The sequence below is a fragment of the Dasypus novemcinctus genome, chromosome 1 (genome assembly GCF_030445035.2).
Source record: "Dasypus novemcinctus isolate mDasNov1 chromosome 1, mDasNov1.1.hap2, whole genome shotgun sequence".
Lineage (NCBI taxonomy): Eukaryota > Metazoa > Chordata > Mammalia > Cingulata > Dasypodidae > Dasypus > Dasypus novemcinctus.
In genome coordinates, this window is record NC_080673.1 from 183,919,151 (window position 1) to 183,943,570 (window position 24,420).

At 43.5% G+C, this 24,420-nt stretch overlaps 1 protein-coding gene across 2 annotated transcripts in view; it reads left to right on the forward strand.

Moving 5' to 3' along the window:
* Positions 1 to 24,130, forward strand: part of CCDC149 (coiled-coil domain containing 149) — a 135,576-nt gene extending 111,446 nt beyond the window's left edge. For both annotated transcript variants that reach the window (XM_058300274.1, XM_058300280.1), the window contains one exon: positions 19,204 to 24,130. In XM_058300274.1, coding sequence (XP_058156257.1) covers positions 19,204 to 19,637 — 434 coding nt within the window. In that variant the 3' untranslated portion in view covers positions 19,638 to 24,130. The remainder of the gene's footprint in view (positions 1 to 19,203) is intronic.
* Positions 24,131 to 24,420: the final 290 nt, after the last annotated feature.

The window sequence follows — 24,420 nt, forward strand, 5'->3', positions numbered from 1 at the left end:
TTGAACCGACTTCACGTATTAGGAATAAACCCTTCTTCATCATGGTATATAATTCTTTTAATGTGCTGTTGGATTTGGCTTGCTAGTATTTTGTTGAGGATTTTTGCACCTCTTTTGTATTAGTTAGCCACAGGGGTGCTGATGCAAAGTACCAGAAATCTGTTGGTTTTTATAAAGGTTATTTATTTGTGGTAAAAGCTTTGACTTACAAGGCCCTAAAGAGTCCAACTCAAGGTACCATGCGAGATATTTTTCCACCAAAAGTCTGTTGCCACATTTTGACACAAGATGGTGGGCAATGTCTGTAAGAGTTCATTCTTCCTCTTCCCTCTTAAGGCTCTCGGAATCCAGCTTCCCATCTCAACTGTAGGCTGGCATAGAACTCATCTCTCTTCCCAGGGCTCATTTCTTTCCTGGGGTCAGCTGTTCTGGTCTCTTTACAAGGCCAGCTGTAAACTATCAGGTGAATGATTCTCTCTTCCTGGGTCTGCAGGATCCTCTTCTGTGTCTTGGAGCTTCCTTCCTCTCTTTTCATGTATTTGCTTTTGAGTTCTTGATTGAGAGTCAATTTATATAGTCCACCAAGAGGGTGGCAACTCTACTCTGCATGCCCTAATGATGTGATTGAATCAAAGCCCTAATCTTGATTTAATAAAGTAAAAGTAAAACCTCTAAATCTAACATAATCAAAGGAGTATCACACCCAGAAGAACAGACCAGTTTATAAACATAATCAATATCTCTTTTTAGAACTCATAAATAGTATCAAATTGCCACGTATGTTCATAATAGATACTGGTCTATAATTTTATTGTGATATCTTTATCTGACTTTGGTATGAAGGTGATGTTGGCATCGTAGGATTAATTAGGGAACGCTCCTTCAAGTTTTTGGAAGAGTTTGAGCAGGGTTGATGTTAATTTCTCATGGAATGTTTGGTACAATCCCCCTGTGAAAACATCTGGTCCTAGACTTTTCTCAGTTGGGAGGTGGTGGTTTTTTTCTTAAGAGTCAATCTTTTTAGTAGCTATTGGTTATTGAGATTTTCTACTTTTTCTTGAGTCAGTGAAGATAGTTTGTGTGTTTCTAGGAATTTGTCCTTTTCATCTAGGTTATCTAATTTCTTAGCATAGAGTTGTTCATCGTATCCTCTTATAGTCCTTTTTACTTCAGAGGGTTCCGTAGTAATTCCCTCTTGTCATTTATGATTTTAGTTTGTGTTCTCTCTCTCTCTTTTCTTCATCAGTCTAAAGGTTTGTCAATTTTATTGATCTTCTTAAGGAACAAACTCTTGGTTTTGTTGATTCTCTTAATTTGTTTTATTCTCTGTTTCATTTATAGACACTCTAATCTTTATTTCCTTCCTTCTGCTCACTTTGGGTTTAGATTGCACTTCTTTTTTCAGTTCTTACAGTTTTGAGGTTAGGTCTCAGATTTTAAATCTTTCTCTTTTTTTAATGTAAGCATTTAGAACAATAAATTTCCTTCTCAGGACTGCCTTTGCTCGATCCCATAAGTTTTATTATGTTGTATTTTCATTTTCGTTCACCTCATGGTATTTCCTAACTTCCCCTGTGACTTTCTCTTTTATCTATTGGTTGTTAAGGGTATGTTGTTTAATTTCTGCTTGTTTGTGAATTTTCCATTTCTCCTTCTGTTGTTTTGTTTTGTTTTGTTCATTTGTTTGTTTTAAGGTACTGGGTCTGGGGATTAAACCTGGGACATTGCATGTGGGAAGCCAGTGCTCAACCACAGAGTCACATCTGTTCCCCTGAGTTTTTTTTTTTTTTTTCATTTGTTTGCTTGTGTTTTTTTTTTGTTTTTTTTTTTTTTGGAGGCAAGTGCAACCAAACCCTGCACCTCCCGTTTGGGAAGCAGGCACTCAACTGCTTGAGCCACATCCACTCCCAACCTTTGTTGATTTCTAGCTGCATTCCATTATGGTTAGAGAAGATACATTGTATGATGATAGTATTTTTGTATTTAGTCAGACTGGTTTTGTGCCTTAATATATGGTCTGTCTTAGAGAATGACCCATGTGCACTCAAGAAGAATGTGTATTCTATTGTTATTAGGTGAAGTGTTCTATATATATTTGTTAAGTTAATTGGTTTAGAGTATTGTTAAAGTCTTGTATTTCCTTATTGATCTTCTGTCTCGATATTATTGTAGTGGTGTATTAAAGTATCCTAGTGTTAATGTAGAACCATCCATTTCTCCCTTCAAACCTGTCAATATTTGCTTCTTATATTTTGGGGCACTGCTGTTAGGTGCGTATATATTTATAATTGTTATTTTTTTCATGTTGAATTGATCCTTTTGTCAGGATATAATGACCATTTTGTCCTTCATAACAGTTTTTGACTTAAAGTCTATTTTATCTGATATTAGTATAGCTACCCCAGCTCTCTTTTGGTTATTAATTGCATGGTATATTTTTTCCTATCTCTTGATTTTCAACCTACTTATGTATGTGAAATTAATGTGAGTCTTTTCTAAACAGCATGTAGTTGGGTCATGCTTTTTTATCTATTCTTCCAATATCTGCCTTTTGACTGGATAGTTTAATCCATTTAGATTTAAAGTCACTACTGATCCTGCAGGACTTTCTTTTGCCATTCTGCTATCAAGTCTTTAAAGGTCTACCTTTTTTTTCCCTTAATGCTTCCATTAATGCCTACTTACATATTTATTTGATTTTTTGTACTGTACCATATTGAGTCTGTACTTATTTCTATATGATATATTTTTCATATGTTTTCCTTGTGGTTACCATGGGATTAAAATTTAACATCGTAAATATGAAACAATCATATTTGATTTTATACCAACTTAATTTCTATAGCATACACATACACCGTTCCTATACCCTTTGTCTCACCACCTTTATTTGTACTTGTTACTAATTATATCTTTGTGCATCGTATGTCTAAAACCATATATTTATCATTACATTTTGTCATTTGCACCTGTAATGGAGACAGAAAAGCACTGGATTCCTCTGGGTTCCTGGCTATAATGCACGAAAGAATTTATGAACCTGCCAGTTTACTTAGGCCTGTAAAAAGAATGTATTTGAGAAATGGGGGAAAGAACAGAGTTTGCTGAGAAATGGGAGAGAAAGACAGAAATCTCTAGGCACAGAGAGTGGGCTCTGCCTCCTCTGATTACTTTTAAACTGTTGATTATTCCCCCTTTGCTGATGATAAGGGGATGGGCCCCAGAGGTTATTGGTTACCCCACTTATAGTGGGGGCCAATGGTGAGGCCTTTTGGAATATCCGGGGCCAAGGAGAGGTCCTGGAAAGAGAAACTTGGACCTCAAGGTTAAACTCAAGGTCGAGTGAGGTCTTGCAGCCATGTTGTCTGCTGGCCATGCGGTCTGCTGGCCATGTTGTCTGTCAACCATGTTGTGGGTCATCTTCTCCTCCTGTACTAACCTGCCTCTGTAGGACATAAGAAACGGCAATACATACCAAAAATTTACAATACAATAGTACTGGTATTTATATTTACCCAAACGGTTACCCTTACCGGAGGTCTTTATTTCTTTTTGCTACTTTGAAGCACTGCGTAGTGTTTTCAGTCTGAAGAACTGCCTTTAGCATTGCTTTTAGTGCCAGTCTGGTAGTGATGAACTCCCTCAGCTTTTGTTTATCTGGGAATGTCTTAGTCCATCCCTCATTTTTTAAAGAAAGTCTCACCAGATATAAAATTCTTGGTTGGCAATTGTTTTCTTTCAGCTCTCTAAATATCTCAAACCACTGCCTTCTAGCTTCCATGGTTTCTGATGAGAAATTGGCAATTAATCTGATTGTATGTAACACATTGCTTTTCTCTTGCCGCTTTCAGAACTCATTCCTGGATCTTTGCATTCAATAGATTGATCAGTATGTGACAGGGCATATTTTTCAAGTTTATCCTGTTTGGCTTTCTCTGGTCTTCTTGGATGTGTAAATTCATGACTTTTGCTAAGTTTGGGAAGTTTTCTCTCATCATTTCTTAGGATATTCCTTCTGCCCCTTTCTTTCTTCTCCTTCTGGGACTCACATAATGCATATATTGGTGTGCTTGATGGTGTCCCAGAGGTGTCTGAGTCTATTTTTGCTTTAAATATTTCTCTTTTCTTTCTGCTCTTCTGCTTGACTCATTTCAATTGTCTTATCTTTGAGATTGCTGATTCTCCTACTGTTGAAACTCTTCTGGGAATTTTTCATTTCAGTTATTAGGGTCTTCAGTGCCGGGAGTTCTGTTTGGTTCCTTTTAAAAATTTATTTTTATTGAGATTCTCATATTGTTCGTTCTTTGTTTTCCTGATATCCTTTGGTTCTTTGTATTTTCCTTTGTCTTCTTGAGCTTATTGAAAAATCTTTTTTTTTTTTTTTAACTCTTTGACCAGTATTTCCACTATCTTGTCTTCTTCTTTGATGTATTCTGGATTTTTCTCATGTTCCTTTGAATGGGCCATCATTTTCTGTTTCTTTGTTTGTCTTGTACTTTTGTTGCCTACTATAGATTTTAATATTTAAACATTTTAACTCGGATTTATTTCTGTAGATGTCTGTTTCTTGGGTATGTAAGCAGCTGGTGATATGATAGAGCTTTTCTTGAGTGTCAGGAGCTAACAAAACCAAGCAAACCTAAGCAAAAAAACACCTTTCACTGTCTTTGCAAATTAGTTTTGCATTGACTGGTGCTTTCCATTAGAGTTCAGCCCTACTTTCAGGAAGGTCAACTCAAGGCAAATGCAAAGCGCCGGGTCCTCTGTTTTCTGGGCCCGTGTCTTTTCCTGGGCTTGTGAGTGCTGGCAGCCTTAGGAGATTCTTCATTTACAGGAGTTTGAATAGCCCCTCCACTTCCCAAGAAACAGACTTTCCCCCTCACTTGGGTGTTACACTGCAGGTCTTCAAGTAAGGGAGCCTTTGTCCTAGGCCATTGGCCTCAGTTGTTTCTTTTTTTTTTTTTTCCAAATATACACTTTCTCCTTATTTTCTTTTCATTGTATTTTTTTGAAGATACATAGATCACAAAAAATGTTACATTAAAAAATATAAGAGGTTGCCATACACCCCACACCCCATCCCCTGCACTCCTCCAACATCAGCAACGTCTTTCATCATTGTGCCACATTCATTGCATTTGGTGAATACATTTTGGAACACTGCTGCACCACATGGCTAATAGGTTACATTGTAGTTTACACTCTCCTCCAGTCCATTCAGTGGGTTATGGCAGGATATATAATGTCCAGCATCTGACCCTGCAATATCATTTAGGACAAGTACAAGTCCCAGAAATGTCCTAACATCACATCTCTTCTTCTCTCTCCCTGCCCTCAGCAACTACCATGGCCATGTTCTCCACATCAATGCTACAGTTTCTTCCATTACTAGTCTCAGTAGTTCTATAGTAGAATACCAGTAAATTCACTCTAATCCATATTTTATTCCTCCATCCTGAGGGCCCTGGGATGGTGATGTCCACTCCATCTCTATATCACTCTAATCCGTATTTTATTCCTCCATCCTGAGGGCCCTGGGATGGTGATGTCCACTCCATCTCTATATCAAGAGGGGGCTTAGATCCCACATGGTTGATGAATGTAATTCTCCTGCTTGGAGTTATAGGCACTCTCGGTTCCCTGGTGTGGTGGTTGACCTTCTTTACTTCCCTGTTAGCTGACTGGGTAAGTCCAATAAACCAGAGAGTAGAAGTTGCATCTCTGCTGAGACTCAGAGCCCAGCTGGCACATGGCCAGTCCAGAGATTCAAGTCTCCTGAGTATACACCAACCCCAGCACCAACCATAGGTTCAATAAAAGTGACAGAAGAGGCATGTGTAGAAAGGTCACATCTGAGTCCAACTCTGTCACACTCAGGAGCACAAATTTCAAAGTAGGGCCACTGGCAAGGCACTGAACTCCAGAGCCATCTGCCATGACCATGGAACCTGTGTGTCTCCATAGCCCTCAGGAGCACCAGTACCTGGGATTGTATCTACTTTGGCTGTCTCTGGGATGCTGCTGAGGCATGTGTAAGCACGACCCCTCTGATGATCTCCTGACTCTTTTTTGAAGACTCTTAGCCATATAAATTCATTTGTCTTTACCATTTCCCCCTTTTATTCAAGGTCTTTATCTAGTTGCATCACAAGTTAATGACTGGTAGTAATCCCTCAGCACCAGGGAGGCTCATCCCCTGTAGTCATGTCCCTTGCTGGAGGGAAAGTAATGCATTTACATGCTGAGTTTGGCTTAGAGAGTGGCCACATTTGAGCAACATAAAGGTTCTCAGGAGGTAACTCCTAGGCACCCTGCAGCTCTAGGCCTAGTTCAGATTTCAGGCACACAGGCTCATAAGTGTAGTCATCAGTATCAAGGGCTCTTCATTGGGCCATCCTCCTTCACTGGTCTTTGCCCTCATGCTTGGGGGGTTGTTGCTGTTCCATTGGCGAATGTGACAGAGTTCCCCTGGGTAGGAACTCAGCGCTCCCTCAGTTGTCATTTGTAACTCCAATTTCTATGAAAATACCCAACAAATACCTGAACATTTTGTTTCTTAAACTGCTTTTGTTGTTTCAATCTGCTTTTGCCTGGACTGGAAATACTGGGAGTGGGAGCACACAGTAGATCCATTTTCCCCAAGGCAGTCTTTCCCAGCTGCAATAAGGCCAAGGACCCACAAAAGGAAATGCTGTCTGACTCCATACTGTCCTGGGGAAGTGACGAGGGAAGGGCCAGAAAGGATACCAGGAGGTTCTTCCATAGCTCTCCAAAAGCTGAACTTTCTTAACTCAGCCCCTGCCCAGCAAACGCAGCCCTTCACAGTCCTCCAAGCTCTAGGAGCTACTGTCTTTAAGTCTCCTCCGTGGCCTTTCTCTCAGGCTGCTTAGAACAATGGCTACCCTCAGAGCCAGGCCCCCAGATTTCCAGAAATAGCTAATCAAAAGCAATGAAAAGCCTGTGCCCATCCCACATGTTGTGGAAGTGGATTTTTATGTCCCTTTCTAGCACCAGCATACTATGCCAGGGGCCATTTCTCACTACTGCTTGCCACAAGAAGAGGGGATGGGCACCAGTGACCACCTCACTCAGAGAGCAAAATTCTGGTATTTACTGTAATTTACCAGCCTCTTCCTCCCGTTCTTCCCTGGATGCTGCTGTGTTCTATTGCTGTATTAGTCAGTCAAAGAGGTACTGATGCAAAGTTCCAGAAATCTGTTGGCTTTTATAAAGGGTATTTATTTGGGGCAAAAGCTTACAGTTACAAGGCCCTAAAGAATCCAACTCAAGGTTACTTTCTTGCCAAGCTCTGTTGCTGCATGTTGAAGCAGATGGTGGGTGACATCTGCACAGATTCAGCCTTCCTCTTTCCTCTTAAGGCTCCGTGGCCCCAGCTTCTTCCATTCTCACCTGTAGGCTGGCATAAGGCTCTTCTCTCTTCCCATAGTTCACTTCTTTCCAGGCTCAGCTGCTCTGTTCTCTTCACAAAGTGAGCTGTAAACTAATAGGCTCATCTCTCTTCCTGGGGCCACAGGATCCCCTATGTCTCTTCTCTGTGTATCTACTACTTCTGGGTGAGTGTCCACCCACCAAGGGGGGAGGGATTCAATGCCCTACTAATATGGCAAAATCAAAACCCTAATCTTAATTTAATCAAGTAAACATAACCTTTGAATTTAATATAATCAAAGGGTATCATGCCCAGAGGAACAGACCAGTTTACAAACATAATCTTTCTTTTTAGAATCCATAAATAATCTCTAACTGCCACAAATGGACTGCGAGTTTTAAAATCGTTGATTCAGACAGTTCCTGCCTATTTAATAATCATTATGGTGGAGGGACTGATTCCTGGAGCTCCCTTCTCTGCCATTTGCCCACAATTCCTCCTGAGTCCTAAATTTTAAGCTGCTAAATTTTTAAGTAATTTCTTAAAATTACCTAATTTTAGACCTTCCGTAATCTGTGGGGACAAACCCACCCCTTTCAGACCTATGGGGTGTTGACCTCACTCTCCCCAACCCTTGGGGAATGTGCTCCACCCTCTCAGTATCCTGGGGCAGCAAAACTTTCCCTGAACAGTGGGCTGGAGCACCCACCCTCTTTAACTGCCAGGGCAAACACCCTCTCTGTACACATGGGTGGGGTTCCTCTCTTAGCCCAAGGAGAGATGTCTTAATTCCAGATCTCAGCTTCCATGGTTTTCCTCTTAAAACTACTTTCCCTGCGAGTTCCTTTTAGTCCAGGCTGACAGTGATTTTGTTCATACAGCTCTTTCAAAAACCTTGTTGGTTTAGCATGCAGGAAGCAGGGGTCCAAGTCATCAGAAAGTAAAACTTTGCACAAGTCTCTCCTGGATGAATGCATTTTCTATTCTGACTTACCAGGTCCAAGTTTGGTTAATTCCTCAAATGGGGCACTATCATCTGGGGGCTTGATTTCCAGAGGCCTGGGATTTCCAGAATCAGTTTCTGTTTTCTTTGTATCCAACAATTCTGTTATTAGCCTATCTCTTTCCTCTACCATTTTGCTATAAGCTGCAAGAAGAAGTCAGGCTGCATTTTCCGCATTTAGTTTAGAAATCTTGGATAAATGTCCAAGTTCATAATTTTCAATTTCTGCCTTCCATAAGCATCAGGAGTCATCTTGCTATGTTCTCTGTGACTTTAAAACATGGATTGCCTTTCCTCCAGTTTCCAAAAATAGTCTCATCATTTACTTCTAAGGCCTCATAAAAAGTCTCTTCAAAGCAATCTAGGCCTTTTCTATCAAGCATCCCACAATGCCTCTAAAAAATAACCCTTACACATTTATAAAACCAGCATTTTGGTCATTGCAAAAGCACCTCCCCACTTCTTGGTACCAAATTCTCTCTTTCCAGGGCCGCAGGATTCTGTATGTATCTTTTCTGTGTATCCACTACTTCTGTGTAAGTGTCCACCCACCAAGAGGGCAGGGATTCAATGCTGTACGGATGTGGCCAAATCAAAACCCTAATCTTAATTTAATCAAATAAATATAACCTCTGAATGTAATACAATCAAAGGATATCACACCCAGAGGAACAGACCAGTTTACAAACATAAAGTCTCGTTTTAGAATCCATAAATAATCTCAAACTGCCGCAACTAGAGTTTCAAAACAGTTGATTCAGACAGTTCCTGCCTTTTTAATAGTCATTCTGGTGGAGGGACAGATTCCTGGAGCTCCCTTCTCTGCCATCTTCCCACAATTCCTCCTAAGTCCTGTCTTAAGCTGCTTAATTTTTACGTAATTTCTTATGCAGCAATATGTAACTAATATACCCAGCATGTATGTATCAAAGTTCTTTCCTTGAGCATCTACATTTCTCCTACATCTTCTCTGGCTCAATCATGCTTTCAACCCTCACCTTTATGCAAATACTCTCAAAATCGTTTCCCCCCCTGGACCCCATCTGCAGAGTTACCACATTTACAATTCCCAGAGCCTGCTAGACTTAATTAACCATCTGGATATTCTGTGGACATTTCAAGTATCATAGCACCAATCCTGCCTGCTCCCTCCTTTTTGTCACCTTCTCATCTACCCGGGCTTGAAATCTTAGAGTCATTGATCACTTTCAGCTTTCCCTCTCTATCCACATCTGATCTGTAGCCAGACTTTTTTCAGAGCTTCTCTCACCTCCACTCTCACCACCTCTGGCTTAGTTCACGCCCTATTCACCTCCTCAGTACCACTTGCCTTCTGGTTTCCTGCCTCCCCAACTGCCTGTGCCTCATTCCATCTTCATCCTACTGCTGGAGGATGAAGCTTCTGGAACAGTGTGACTCCCAATTGTCTCCACTTAAAATCTCAACTCCATAGTCTGGCCTAGCCTACCTTTCTAGCCTTATGATTATTTGACACAAAAATCTGTGCTTTTTTGTCAAACTTGGCTAAGCAGCTATATCAGTTAGCTCTTCCTGCGTAACAGACCACCCCAAAGCTGAGAAGTTACAGCAACAACTTTGAATTATTTATCACAAATATTTGGGTCAAACAGGCAGTTCTACTAAGCTGGGCTCAACAAGGCTCACAAATGCATCTGTATCACTATGTCTCGAGGCCTCTTCACATCACTCATTATAGTTCATGGAGTGGTAAGAATAGGAGCCAGCATGTGTCTGGGATTTCCAAAGAAAGGTTCCCCAAGCACACGAAGGGAAAAGTCCTAGGGAAAGCCCCTGACTTTAGTGGGTTCCCCACTGGCCAGAAAGCAAGGCTGGGTCTTACCAGCCGCAAGCTTGTGGCTATTTACAGGGCTGTCCGATAGTGCACCATGGCCCACCATGCAATTGGAACGTGGCTTGGCTGGTGATCATCCCATGCCAACAGCAGGTGTCCACATGGAGATCTGAATCCTCTCTGCACCAGCCCTGGGTCTCCTCCAGGGCTGATTGGGGCTCAGGTTGGGCCTGGGTCTGCTAAACCTGATCGGAGCATGAGCCGGCTTGATTTTCACAAGGGCGGCATAAGTAATGATCTGATTCGAAATGATAGCTTCCAGAGTTCCATCATTAGCTCCCATTGTTCCAGCCCCTGTCCTCCTCCTTCACCAGCTCAGGGTGAGAACAAGGAAGCATTTATGTAGCGGCTGTCAGTGTCTGGGATGGCCTCATCACCATTGCATCTCCAATTAATTCCAACTGAAAGCAGCTCAGACTCAGTAGGACAAAGCCCATCAGAAACCAGTTAACAAAGGACCTTCGGGCCAAAGCAGGGGAAAGCACATTTTTAGGGGACTGGCCAGCTTTTCTACAAAAATCTACTGTTTCTTCATCTTTCAGAGAAAATCCTTTTTGCCTTCCACACGATTTGCACCGTATTGTATTTATATCAGCCAGTTGCTTCATTATTCATATTAATATGTGTATTGTTGTTAATAATAACTATTAATGAGACTGATTCTGTTTGTTAAAAACAACCCAGAATAACTGCTACTTTTTGTACTAATATTTTCCTCCCGTTGGCTAGTTCAGAAGCATTCCCTTCATGGAAATGCCAGTGTGTCCATTCTCAAAGGAAAAGTAAAAACCCACAGCCTGCGTGAACTTACCATTTTAGAATCACAGTGAAAGGAAGATTTTTCCCAGAGCAAATATCCATATGTCCTAGTTATAGCACGATTGTCGCATTTTCAGCAACTTGTCTCCGGGTAAGGACTTGAGTATACTTTTATTATCTCTTGGCTAAACAAAAGGAGGTTGGTAAATCCTGCTGTTCAACCCACAATCCGAGAGCAGAGACTGGGCCCTGTATTTCTTTGGTTCTGGGACTTTGCCTCAGGAGCCAAGCCTCTCTCAGAAAAAGTTAAATCCTTGACAGGGCCAAGCAATAGAATCAGAGTCTGTATTCATGTGGCCATGTTGACCTAAAATGATGGCAGTCGTTTTCCCACCCCCACCCCACCTTCCCTGGTAATCTCAGATGTTTGCCATTTAAAAAAAGATTCATACATTTGGATATGAGTGGAACGTTATCTAAAGAAATAGCACAAGGCAAAGTTCCAGCGACAAAAGGCCCCAGTGTAATTTAGACTACTCTCTCTTAGATGTAAATTAAGGCACAGAAGATTAACCTGACCCACAGTAAAAACACACCTCAAACGGTTTAGGGGTTAGGTTGTTATGGGTAAGGTTAATTAATTTTTCCAGGGCACTGGAATATACTATTAAGTGTCCTGGAAGAAGTAATTTCATAAGAATAATTTCCAGAAGGAGTTTATTCATCTCACGTTAGTGAAGAATTCAGCTGCCGAAAGTGCCATGATTTATTCCTTTTGAATAAAATTCCCCACACTATGCAGGAAACTTGCTCATATCACTGTTGCCCGTGACCCCTGTAGAGCCACTGTAAAATTTTTCATTTGGTAATATTAAAATTATGCGACTGCTTCCCCTGAGCTACCTTAGATGTAGCTAAATATTGGTGCAAGTTAAAAATCGCTGTCTTTTTTCTTTGCCATTTAAAAAACTTTTAGAGTAGGAACACAAATACAACCTGAAATGAATACCATAAATTCTAGGCTTTCTTTCATATATTAATATGTGGCAATTAAATGTATATGTTAATTTATTCATTTATCCATGTATTCATGTATATGTTTGTATTTTTGAACATTTAATATGTCCCCACTAAAGAACCCCTACCATAGAATATTGGCAAGGATAAAAAAATATCAGCAATGAGGTACCATTTCACACCCACTAGAATGTCTATACTCAAAAAAATGAAAATAACTAATATTGGTGGGATGTGGAGAAATTAGAACCCTCATTCTTTGCTAGTGGCACTGTAAAATGGTATGGCTTCTGTGGAAAACAGTTTGCAGTTTCTCGAGAAGTTAAACATAGAATTGCCATATGACCCAGCAAATCTGCTTCTAGTATATACCCCCAAAGAAGTGAAAACAGCTATTCGAACAATTAATGTATGCCCATGTTCATAGCAGCACTATTCACAATAGCCAAATGGTGAAACTAGCCCAAATGTCTGTCAGAGAATGATTGGATAAACAAATTGTGGTCTAAACATACAATAGACTATTTGTCAGCCATAAAAAGGAATAAAGAGGGAGCAGATGTGGCTCAAACAGTTGGGTGCCTGCTTCCCACATGGGAGGTCCGGGGTTCAATTTCCGGTGCCTTCTGAAAACAACAACAACAAAAAAACAATAAGCAAATAAATGAAAAAATCAACTCAGGGTTGCCAATGTGGCTCAGTGGTTGAGTGCCGGCTTCCCACACACGAGGTCCTGGGTTCAATCCCTGGCTCTGGTACCTCAAAAAAGAAAAAAAAAGGAATGAAGCATGAAGGGCTGATACATCCTACAATGTGAATGTAGCAACGTTTGAAAACATTTTGCCAACTAGAAGAATGGAGACATAGAGGGTCACATGTTGACATATTGTATGATCTTATCTATAGGGAATATCCAGAACATGTAAATCCATGGACACTAAATAGACTGGTGGTGGCCACAGGCTGTGGGGAGAGGTCGAGGGCAGGAGGAGAGCAGCTGCTTCATGGGGGTGGGGTTTCCTTTTAAGCGGATGAAAATGTTTTGGAACTAGACAAAGGTGGTGTTTCCAGACCATTGTGAATGTGCTAAATGCCACTGAATCATCCACTTTAAAAGGGTTCCTTGTATGTTATGTGAATCTCACCTCAATAAAAAATAATGTATAAGTAAACACAGCAAAAAAAAATCATCAAGCAAGATTTTATGTTTAAGGTGATTATAAGCATATATATAAACACGGCTCAAAGGTTAAAAAAAAGCAAAAGCACTAAGTTGCCTAGGCGATCCAGACACAGTGGGAACTCAGACACTGGGGGGATTTAATCTGATTTAATTTGCTTCTGGGGTAGATTTAATCAGTTAGGCTTCCTGGAGGAGATGAGGTAGAGCTCATCTGGCTGTGGAGGAACCTATTGTCTAAGCAAAGGCCCTGGGGGTAGGGGTTGGAGACCATAAGGGGTTCAGTGTGGCTGGAATGTAGGGACACAGAAGAATGGGGGTGTTAGGTAGGAAGGTAGATGACTGTTAACTCATAGACGGCCTCAAATTCCAGTTTACAAGCTTGGGCTTTGCTCCTGAGGCAGTGGGAGCCTCTGAAGGCTTGATGGCCAGGGAAAGTCATGATCAGATGGGGGCTCTGGGCCCACGGCACATCTCAAACTATAACGTGCACCCAGATCTCCTGAGATCATACTAAAATGCAGATCCTTACCCAGTGGGTCTGGGCTCAGGCCTGACATTCAGCATGTCCAACAAGCTCCCGGTGATGCCACTGCTACCAGCCCAGGGCCACCCTCTGAGCAGCAAAGCTTTAGGGAAGAGTCCTTTCCTAATAGGCTGGATTCCAAGAGGAGATTAGACCAAAGAAACTTACAAGGAACTCAGTTCCTTATCAGGGCTTGCTTTATTCACTCATTTATGCATTCATGTATTTTGCTGTAACTGCAAGGGATGATCTCACTTCCAGGTACAATTCTTAAGTTAATGATTGAATGTTTTTTTTTCCCTTTCAAAGTGTACAATCTGGAACTATTGTGATTAGTAATGGGAGAAAATGTAGCATTAATGTGGAGAAAGTAGCCATGGTAGCTGCTGAGGGTAGGGAGAGGGAAGAAGAGATGTGATGTGTGGGCATTTTCAGGACTTGGAGATATCCTGGGTGGTACTGCAGGGACAGCTGCTGGACATCGTAGGTCCTGCCATGGCCCACTGGGTGGACTGGGGGAGAGTGTAAACTACAATGTAAACCATTATCCATGTGGTGCAATAGTGCTCCAAAATGTATTCACCAAATGCAATGAATGTGCCACGATGATGAAAGAGGTTGTTGATGTCGGAGGAGTGGGGTGAGGGCTAGATGGGGACCTCATAGTTTTTTAATGTAACATTCAAAAAAATAGATAAGAAATAAAAAAATAACAAAAAATTGTACAATCAGTGGTATTTGGTATAATCACATAGTTGTGAATTCATCACTTCCACAATTGAATTCTTAAGAGAATATGAACCGTGAGGTAGATTTGATCAAAAGTCTATCCCTGGGATTTGCCTGCGGTCATTAAAAAGGCCAAAGAGAAAAGAAAACTGCTTCCTTTGAATGTGGAAAGCAAATGTATATGAGAGAACTAGTGGGACAGGGTGTGGGAACAGCACAATGGAGACCCACAGTCCAGGGTGTTGCCCAGTCCACTGTGATTCCAGGGTGTTGATGAGCTGAGAACAACCGCTGTGTCTTTCTTCATTTTGCTTCATCATGGTAGTTTCATTTCAGTCTTATGATGATATCGCATCCCTAAGTTTTTACCAGAGTTCTGCCATTTTTACATTTCATAAAATTTTTAAACACTTGATTAGCTATATAAAGGCACAAAATCACACATTAGTATTAATAGTAATACCTTTATGCACTGCATTAAAACTAAAACATATAATATTCCTCCACAGTGCAGAAATTCTAAGCTGAAATTTAACTCAAACTTTTAAAATTACATCTACTTTTTAAGTTCTTTCTACTTAGATTTATGTGTTTCTTAATATAGCATCTTATTAGAGGATATAAATAAATCCTCAGAAATACATAATGTTCTTATAAACAGTCATCACATACCTGTCACCTGCCAGGGACTGGGTGTATGAAATATCAGGAGTGCTTTTCATTTGCTTTCTGAATGCTCACCTGTTCATGGGGTAAGGTGATGGCATGTAAGTCACATCCAGCAGAACCTTGGGGAAGTGTGCCTAAGCGATTGATAGAGAGAGAGCAGAGCAATGCAGGCTGTGATGGGTGAGGGTCTGCCCTGGGACAGGAGTGGGCAGATGCAAGAAAAATTCTTGTGGGATTAGTCAGTATCTGGCAATTGACAGGTGGAGAAGAGAATGCAGTAATTCAGGTTCAAGGTCTTAAACCCACGTGGCCATGCAGCAGAACTGAAATGAGGGGAGGACTGTTCAGGATAAATTATCTTTAAAAATGTGCCATCAGCTCATCTAGGTGGGGGACCTGGTGGGCAGCTGGAAACATGGATCTGTAGCTCTGGGAGGGAGGGATGAGAGCCGTAGATAAAGATTTGGGAGCAGTATACTCAGGGGCAGGAGCTGAGACCAGGAGATGGCCCCAAGCGAGAGTAGAGGAAAAGAAGAGAAAAAGATGGCAGATCATTGGGGGAGGACCAGAAGGAGATCTTAGGGCCAGAAAGGAAACTAGGAAGGCATTTGAAATTGATATAATGGCCCCCAAAGATATCAGGTCTGGAACCTGTTACCTGAAAATGTTACCTTATATGGCAAGACAGGACTTTGCAGATATGATTAAAGTTAGGATCTTGAGATGGGGAGATTTTCCTGTGGGCCCTGAAAGCAATCACACGTATCCTTTTAAGAAGGAGGCAGAGGGAGATTTACAGACAGAGAAGAGGAGAAAACAATGTACCACGGAGGCAGAGGTTGGAGTGATGTGGCTACAAGCCAAGGGTTTCTGGTACCCACCAGGAACTGGAAGAGGCAAGGAATGGAATCTCCCCAAGAGCTTCCAAGGGAGCCTCACCCACCGACACCTTGGTTTCAGCCCAGTGAGACCCATTTTGGACTTCCGACCTCCAGAACAAAGAGAGCAAAAGTGTTGTTTTTAGCCACTAAGTTTGTGGTAGTTGGTTGCAGCAGCCATAGGAAACTAATGCAGAGTGCTCACAGAGCCAGATTGGAGGAGAAACAGAATACAGTGTTGTTCTAGAAGCCAAGAGAGGCAGCGTAAGAGGGGCAAGTGGCCAGTGGAGTCATATGCTACAGAGGAGCCGGGGAGGGGGCTGAGGAAAGAACAGTGGGTCTCATGACTCAGAGGTCACCAATGGGAAGGACGCATGGCAGGTTGAAGGGCACAGGGTTGGGAATGGAAGCAGAGGATGTAGGCTCATCGGCCCGCAAGCTAGTGAAGGAAGGAAAGACAAGATGATAATGGGTGAGAAAGTCTTGGAAAGTGCATATCTTATTAAACTAGTCATGCAAGCACATGCTGAAAACTTAAAACATAGAAAAGTGTAAAAGATAAGCTTTCCTCCTCCCTTGCTTCTGCTACTGACCTTCAGTTGAGTGCATATACCACTAGGAAGACTTTTACGACTCAGCAAATATATCTAAATGAATAATCCCCTGTCGATGGGCATTTAAACTCTTTCCAAGTTTTTGCTGCTAAAAACAACAGTGAGCTTCTAGGTACCCATGCCTTGACATGCTTGGGCCAGTAGGTAGATTCCTAATAATGGAATTACTGGGTCAAAAGGTAAATGTATTTAAGATTGGAATAGGTATTGCCATTTCCTATACAAGGGTTGTACTAAGTTTTATTCTCTTTTTTAATCAATCTACAGTTGTGCTTGTGTTCCCACATCCTCATCCGCACTAAACCAATACTAAGTTTTATCAACCCTGATGTTTGCCAATCTGATATAGATGAAAAACTGCATCTCATTATTTAGATTTTTTGGGGAGGGCAGGGAGGAAACAGGGATTGAACCCAGGTAGATTTCCTATGAGTGATGTTATGAATCTTCTAATACACAGTCCATTTGTATTTCTTTTTCTGTGAATTGCCTGTTTTCATTCAACACTTAAGAAATATTATCTGTTGAAAATTGTGGTCCATGCATGTGAACACATAAATTCTACACGCAGTAAATTGGGTGTATCTCATGAACATAATGTTGGGCTGATAAAGATCTGGACAGTAAGATTCTTTATATATAAAGTTCAAAACCAGGCAAAACTCAGCTTTGGCGTTTGAAGTCAGGATAGTGGTTACCCCTGGCCAGGGCGAAAGTGACTACAAGGGGCAGTTCTTTGTTGGGGGGCCGGTAGTGTCTTGTTTCTTGTCCTGGTTGCAAGTTACAAATGTGTATTCACTTTGTGACAATTCATTGAACTATATACTTATTATTTGTGCACTTTTCTATGCTATACTTTCATTAAATAAAAAGAAAAAAAAAGGAACTCTTAAAAAATATTCTTCAGTGCTTTCAGCAGGCCAGGCACTGGTCCAAGCATTGTGAACAAGTCAGATGAGGCTCCTGCTCTCACAGACCTACAGTCTAGAATAAGATGAGGACCTGTCCTTGCTTGGTACAGTCTCTAACACGGAAAGGCACTGGCTGTTATGATGATTTTACAAACGGAGAAACTGAGTGGTGCAGGCAAGGACCTAAAGGTAGCATAGCGTGGCTGGGAGGACACGTGTGCTTGAGGGAACCATGGAACTGAGCTTGCAGGTGAAGCTGGAGCACATAAGGACCTGAGGAAGGACCTAAATGAAATACACTGCCATTTATCCTGAAAATGAGGAGGCTCCAGCGAAAGGACTTAAGCAGCAAAGTGAATAGAACATGAACGTCTTCCTTTTTAACTCCTAGGGTGCTCCTTTGATACCCCAACTTCCAGCTTTTAGCCTTAAAACACACCTGCAGGGAGCTGATGTGTCTCAAGCGGTTGAGCACCTGCTTCCCACATGGGCGGTCCCAGTTCGGTGCCTGGGGCCTTCTAAGATCAAATAAATAAACAAGCAAAACAAACGAGGAAATCAACTCAGGGGAGCTAACATGGCTCAGTGGTTGAGCACCAGCTTCCCACATATGAGGTCCTGGGCTCATTCCCCAGCCCCCGTACCATTAAAAACAAAAAGGCACCTGCAGGTATCTGATGGTAAGCCCGGTGACTAGGGGGTTCAACTGGGGTTCCGTTCATGGTGTACTTGGAAGTGCTCCCAGGGCCCTTCTCACTCTGTCTGGGCTGAAATCAGCCCTGAGGGCGGCTCTTCTGTTCATCTCCTTGCCATTTGACCGAAGGCCTAAAGAAACACTGGCTTCCTGGGAAACTCAGAGCCTGGTTGAATGCGCATACCCAGGTACTGAGAACTGGTATAACCGACCTGCTTCCCAATTATGCAGAACAACTGTTAGGTCTTCAGGGCACATCCGAGACCACTACCCCTCATTTTGTATGAGAAACGGGCATACTGATGGCGAGGCAAGTGAGCACAAAAATGGGGGCTAGTGGCTGGCCCTCCGGGCCTGGGCTCCCCCCTCCAACTGCAGCTCTAGAATTTCTGTATCTATTAAGGGCAACAATATAGTGGGGGAGGGAGGACTTGAGGCTGCTTTTAGTACAGCAAACATCAAGTGCCTGCATCGGAGAATGGGGTGCCGTTGGAGAGTACGGGGGAGGGCACTCAATCCCTCCCCAAAGGCCCCCGCTGCTCCCCACCCTGGAGTGCCTGAGCCGCTTTTCCTTGCTAAAGAGCGCCAGGTCTTCCCTCAGCTGCAGAACTGACAAAACCTTTGTCCTCCATTTAAATATTTAATGGGCACAGGAGCCACCTTTCGAGAGTGAGGCTGGAGATAAGCAGGCGCCTGAAAAAGATGAATTATGAACAGAGCCCACATGCTGCCTGCCCCTCCCGACACGGCGCTGTCATCGGCAGAGGGTGGCGGGCTCTTCTCGCCTGTGTCCCCTGCCCTCCCCCTGCTCCAGTGCCCTCCCCGACCAGGCCCCCCCCCCCCAGCAAAGGGCGTGCCTCTCTCCGAGGCCCTGGGATGAGCAGGCTGCAGGGAGGTGGGGAGGAGAGGGGGACTGGGCTGATTGCTGCCAGCGGTTTGATGCTGTCCTCCTGTTTGCAGGGGAGGTCCCGAAGCCAGAGCAGGATGAAAGCGGTGCGGTGGCCGAGGCGTTGACAGCACTGGAGGATGCCGGGAGACCCGCTGTCAACTCCCCAGCAAATCAGAGCCGCGGGAATCCGTGCGAGCACTTTCATCCTTCATTACCCCAGTTCCTTTCCGAGGAAGCAGAAGTAAACAGGCTCGGGAGGGAAATAATTAAAGTGACAACAGAACAGGCGGCTGCGGAACTGGAAGGGGCCAAAAGAGAGGGTCCCAGGGACGGTCAGGGCCACGAGATGGGGCCGTCCCCACTGGGCCCGGCCTGCAGGGGAAAATGCCCCAACCCTTGCCCAGACCCCTCTGAGTCCACTCAGCCAGCAACCGAAGAGTCCACGCTGGAGGACAGCAAGAAGGGCCCGGAGGCCGAAGGCACGAGCAGTGCAGTGCAGACATGAAGGGGCCAGGGATTCGACACGATGACGCACGGAAGGCACCGGGGACGGGGAAGAATTAAAAATCAGGACAGGACTCGCCTTCTCCTAGAACACCTCCCTGCCTGCAAGTGAGAAAACACTCCGATCCCGTAGCCAACTGTGAACCTTCCAGCGACGCGGGGATGGTCTGATTTATTAAACCCGGGTCGTCAAGCTTCTCGGTGTCATCCCTTTCTGCCGAAGACACACCGCTGCAAGCACGGCTAGGCACGGGAACGGTGCCCGCCATATGGCTGGGTTTTGGCATCCGTCTTTCTGTCGGTGTTTGTGTCGTTAGAGTTAGGATGTTTTTCTATTAGTGTTTAATGCTGTCAATCACAATGATGGGAAGAGCTGTAATCGGCTAGGGTTTGGAATCAGGGCCCCTGTTTGTATTGGCAGGTCGAGAGAAAGGTGTACTTGAGCCTGATGGATCCAGAGGCCCCACGGCTACACTTCATCGTGCCACAGCCCCGTGGGACCTCCCTGCGTGGCTGATCCTGAACTCCCGCTCCAGCGCTGTCTGTCACACTCCAGATGGCGGGTGGAGAGGGGTGCTTGAGCAGGCTTAGAAGGCCGGGCTTCTGGCTGGAAACCCACAGCCCCCGCTGAGGCCTGTTTGCTGACTGTGAGAGTGGGGTATTCCGACAGGTAATTCTGGAGGATTAATTGATCTGGAGCGGACCCCCAGTGGTATTCAGATTTTTTTTTTTCCTGAGATGAGAGGCAGAGCCTGGAAATGCTGGTTCTCCTTTCCACCCGTGCCGCATTTAGGATTTTATGGCCGTTTGGGTCTGGGAAAGATAACAGCTGCTTAGGGAAACCCAGCTTCCCACACTCCCTGAAGCACGTGCCCTTCATCGTTCAACAAAACGTTACAGCTGCCTCCTCTGTGCCAGGTACGGGGCTTTTAAAGACAGAGCGGGTGGCCTCCGAGGGAAGAGAAGCAGGAGGAAAGAATTCATTTCAGCCCCATAAGTGGACCAGGGGAGCCAAGTGCAAGGTCCAGGGGTGGGAAAGTAGGGAATGGGCAATGCTACTTGGCTATTTCTTTTGGGATAAAAATGGGCATTTCTAGGTGGCATTTGGTGTTGCAGAAAATGGAAGGATCATCAAAGGTAGCCCTTGGTTTGTGCTGAGCTCAGCTCATCACCCCAGGAAGGCCTGACACAAGATCTCAAAGCCCAGAATTTTCTTCAAGAATCAGAATCGCTCCTTTGATACCCCTTCCTGCATGAAAAAGAGAGGCTCGCAGGTGGCTGGGGTAGAGAGTTCTTCCTAAAAGCAGGATGCTTATGGCAGGCTTGTGGTCCTAGGTATGAAACCTGCACACAGGGTCCAGCCCCCTCCCATGCTCCGCCGCCACATTTCATCTGGCATCACTCAGCCGGCAGGGTTGGCTTCCCATCAGGTTTTATGCGCTCTCACTCTGAAGTGGGCAAAGTGCAGAGAAGAAGAGTCCTGTCCTTGGCCAGATGCATACCTGGGGAGCCTCCACCTGCTTCCTTCCCATTCACCAGAGGTCACCCCCATCCCTGCCCCAGCAAAACGGAGCATGCCAGAGCCAGTTCACTGTTGCCCCTGGTTAAACGGGCAGGCCACAAGCCCCTGCCCGCCTGCTCAGCGCGCCATTCACCCCTCCCCACTCTGCCCTGCACAGGCCCACCCCCACAGCTTCCCCTCCAAGGAGACCGCGGCTGCAGCCGCAGAGCTTACACAGACCAGAAATCATTTTCCTGCTGGACTAGGGCCTTAACTGTCTGCAAATGTTCAGCACCGCTGCGTAAGACACCAGAGCCACCAAAGGAAAACAGCCAAATTTAATAAAATAATAAAAAGAAAAATCTCTCCCAGCCGAAGCCCTGGTTTTGACACCCAGTCTGCCAGATGTACGTCTTCAGGCCCCCTCATCCCTTCTGGAAAGCAAGGCTTATCGTAAACTCCAACACACATTCCATCACAGGAAGACTGCTGAGAGTCCTGGAGAGTCTGGGGTATGAGGGGTGGGAGGTCGGAGAGGGCTGGTAACCAGAAGTCTGGGGGTGCGGTGTGCCTGGGAGGGTCTTTTGCCATTAGATGGAATTGGGGCCAACGAGTCGATCCTGTACATGTGTAACCATGACAACACCCAGGATACAGCTGTGACACTGCCCTGCCTCTGCAATCCTGACCCTACATGACTTTACTGTTCCAAGGGCATTAAAAAGGGTTTCAACAATTACCTGGGACTCTTTTGTCTTTTTAAGAGTCATTGAGAACGTTTGCAGCCTTCTCTCCCTTATTGTACCATGTAACCGTGCATCAATCTGGATACAGCCACAAGTCACACTTAAACAATAATTAAATGAATTATACTGCATAAGAAGAACTTCAGAGATCAGGCAGTTCCATAACTGGTTAATTCAGGAATACCATCAAAGACTTGGATTTCCATCGTCTTGCTCTGCCCGCCTCCATGTCCACTATTCCTTCATGACAGCAAGATGGCTGCAGCAGCACCAGGCATCACGCTGTGTCCAAAGGCAGAAGGAAATTTCTCACCATGTGTGTGTTTTAAGAGCCAAGTTGCTCAGTTCTTGTCACATTTCATTGGTCAAAATCGTCACATGCCGGTACCTAAATCAGTCCCTGAAGAGGAAGATGGAATTACCTTGATGGGTTTAGGTACAGCAAGATTCACCCTTTGGATTGGGGAAGCGTCCTTCCCCAGGACACGCAGCCTCTAAAAGGGTAACTGCCAAAACAAAATCCCGGCTTGGGGAATGGAGGGCAGTTGGGAATAGATTTGAGTAGGCCACCAGTGGCATCATCTCTGAACCCCACGTCTGTTTTTGTTTTGTTTCTTAACAAGTCAGAATACTTTTACTGATGAATTGGATTTGGGAGGAGTGGCTGTTGGTTAAGAAAAGTGCCCTCTCATCTCCCCTCCATGACTTCTTTACAATCTGTCTTATTTTGTAGTTGGAATTTCCTGTGCGTGGTTTGCCTATTCAAGTGTGTTTGTCCTTCCATTATTTTTCCAGCTCAGTTGCCAGCAGAATGCAGAGCCGTCTGGATAAATGAAACAGAGCTGACAGGTCTCTTAATGAAAGCTTGTTTGCACACACTGCAATTCTTGTGATCGCTTTGTACCTGAGAGCTTTTAGGTGTGGATTTTTACATATGAGTGTTTGTCGTTCTTTTCATTAAGGCCCGTGAAAATGAATTGGCTTATGTAAACCAGGCATTTCTCATCCTCGACTCCTCGTTCCCTGCCTCCTCTGCCCACCTTCCTTTCCCTCTCCCCCTTTCTTCTACGCCTCACACAGCTATTCCGCAAAGCCTCTCTAGCTAGAAGGCTCCTGATGGCATTTAGCTCCGTCCCTGCTGGAATCGCCTCCCGGTTGGCAACTTTAACTAAGCTGAATTAGTTTTCCCATCATCCCCCTCTTCTGCTCCCTCACTCACAAACACACCCAGCACCAGGAGGGATACAGAGTTGTAAAAGAAAAAAGCTCTGGTGTCAGGCATTCAGGTGTTGGTGTGAATTTTTCAGTGTGTTGTCCCTACTGGGATATTTGCACCCCAATTCGCCGGGTGGCATGAAAAGTTTGATCTCCCCTTTAGGAATTTCAAAGACCAGCTGACTTGACCATTGAGATTATCTCTCCTATTTCTTTTATAATTATAGCATGTCTTTGCCCTTTTTGGTTTCCTGCTCCTCCAAAAAAAAAGGGGCTCTCTCCTAGTACTGTTGTTTTCCTGCAGCTCTATGGATGGCTTACTCTCCTACTGCTCTTTGAAAAAAAGTCATTAATTCAGTACCTTCTCCTTCCAATTTTATTCTGGAAGCTACTTTAGAACACTCCTCTCCTCCATAATATTGAAAGTACCTTCAGATGACTCCAGTTAGGATGCCAAAAAGCCAAAGGGTTCCCCCAACTCACTATTTTAATATATTCCTTTTTTCAGATACCTTTCTGAATAGAGAAGAATTTGAAAGATCAGAGACATGCAGTTGGGAGTTCAGTGGTGAATCTAATTAGACATGAGAAGCAGAAAAAATAAGAAGGAACTGTCTTTCGATGTTATGATTGCTCACCAAAAAATAACAAAATAAAGTTGATACAGTATGAAGGCAATTTAAAATGATAGCTAAAGATATACTGCCTTACATTCCATATCACTTCTTACTAAATGAGATTTTTTTTTTTTTTGATGCATAGGGAAAGTCTGCATCATCCTGAAAAGTTTGACTTTCTGGAGACTATGTGAGCTCAGGAATATATTTTGGGATCTTAGCCAAGACCAGTGATAGCCTATTAAATTTAAAACAATTGGCTTTTCTTTTTAACAAGCTGCTATTTTGTAGTTTTATTTAAAGAAAGAAGTAACTTCTATTTATTTGCAGACCTTGCCTTAAAGGAGTCTATGATCATCATGTTTCATAACTATCTTTTTTGTTACCTGAAATAAAAACGTGGTAATTTTCCTGATACAGATGATTAATTGTCTTTATTATTTGCGTCATGTTCCTTCTCCACCCTTGCTGAGGCCAAGCATTGCTTCTAGCATATTATAGCAACTTATCAGCTGCAATCTGTCACCTAAAATTATTTGATCATATGGTAATCATGAAAAATATGGAGAATGTAAAGATTTTATGCATTCAGTCAAAAATTTCAGATCTAAAATCAGTAGGTTTATTTCCTGCAGTCTTTCAAGTTGACCAAAGTGCTGGCTGATTTGCTCTATTTTCTTACATTTTTGGTATTTCTGTATATGG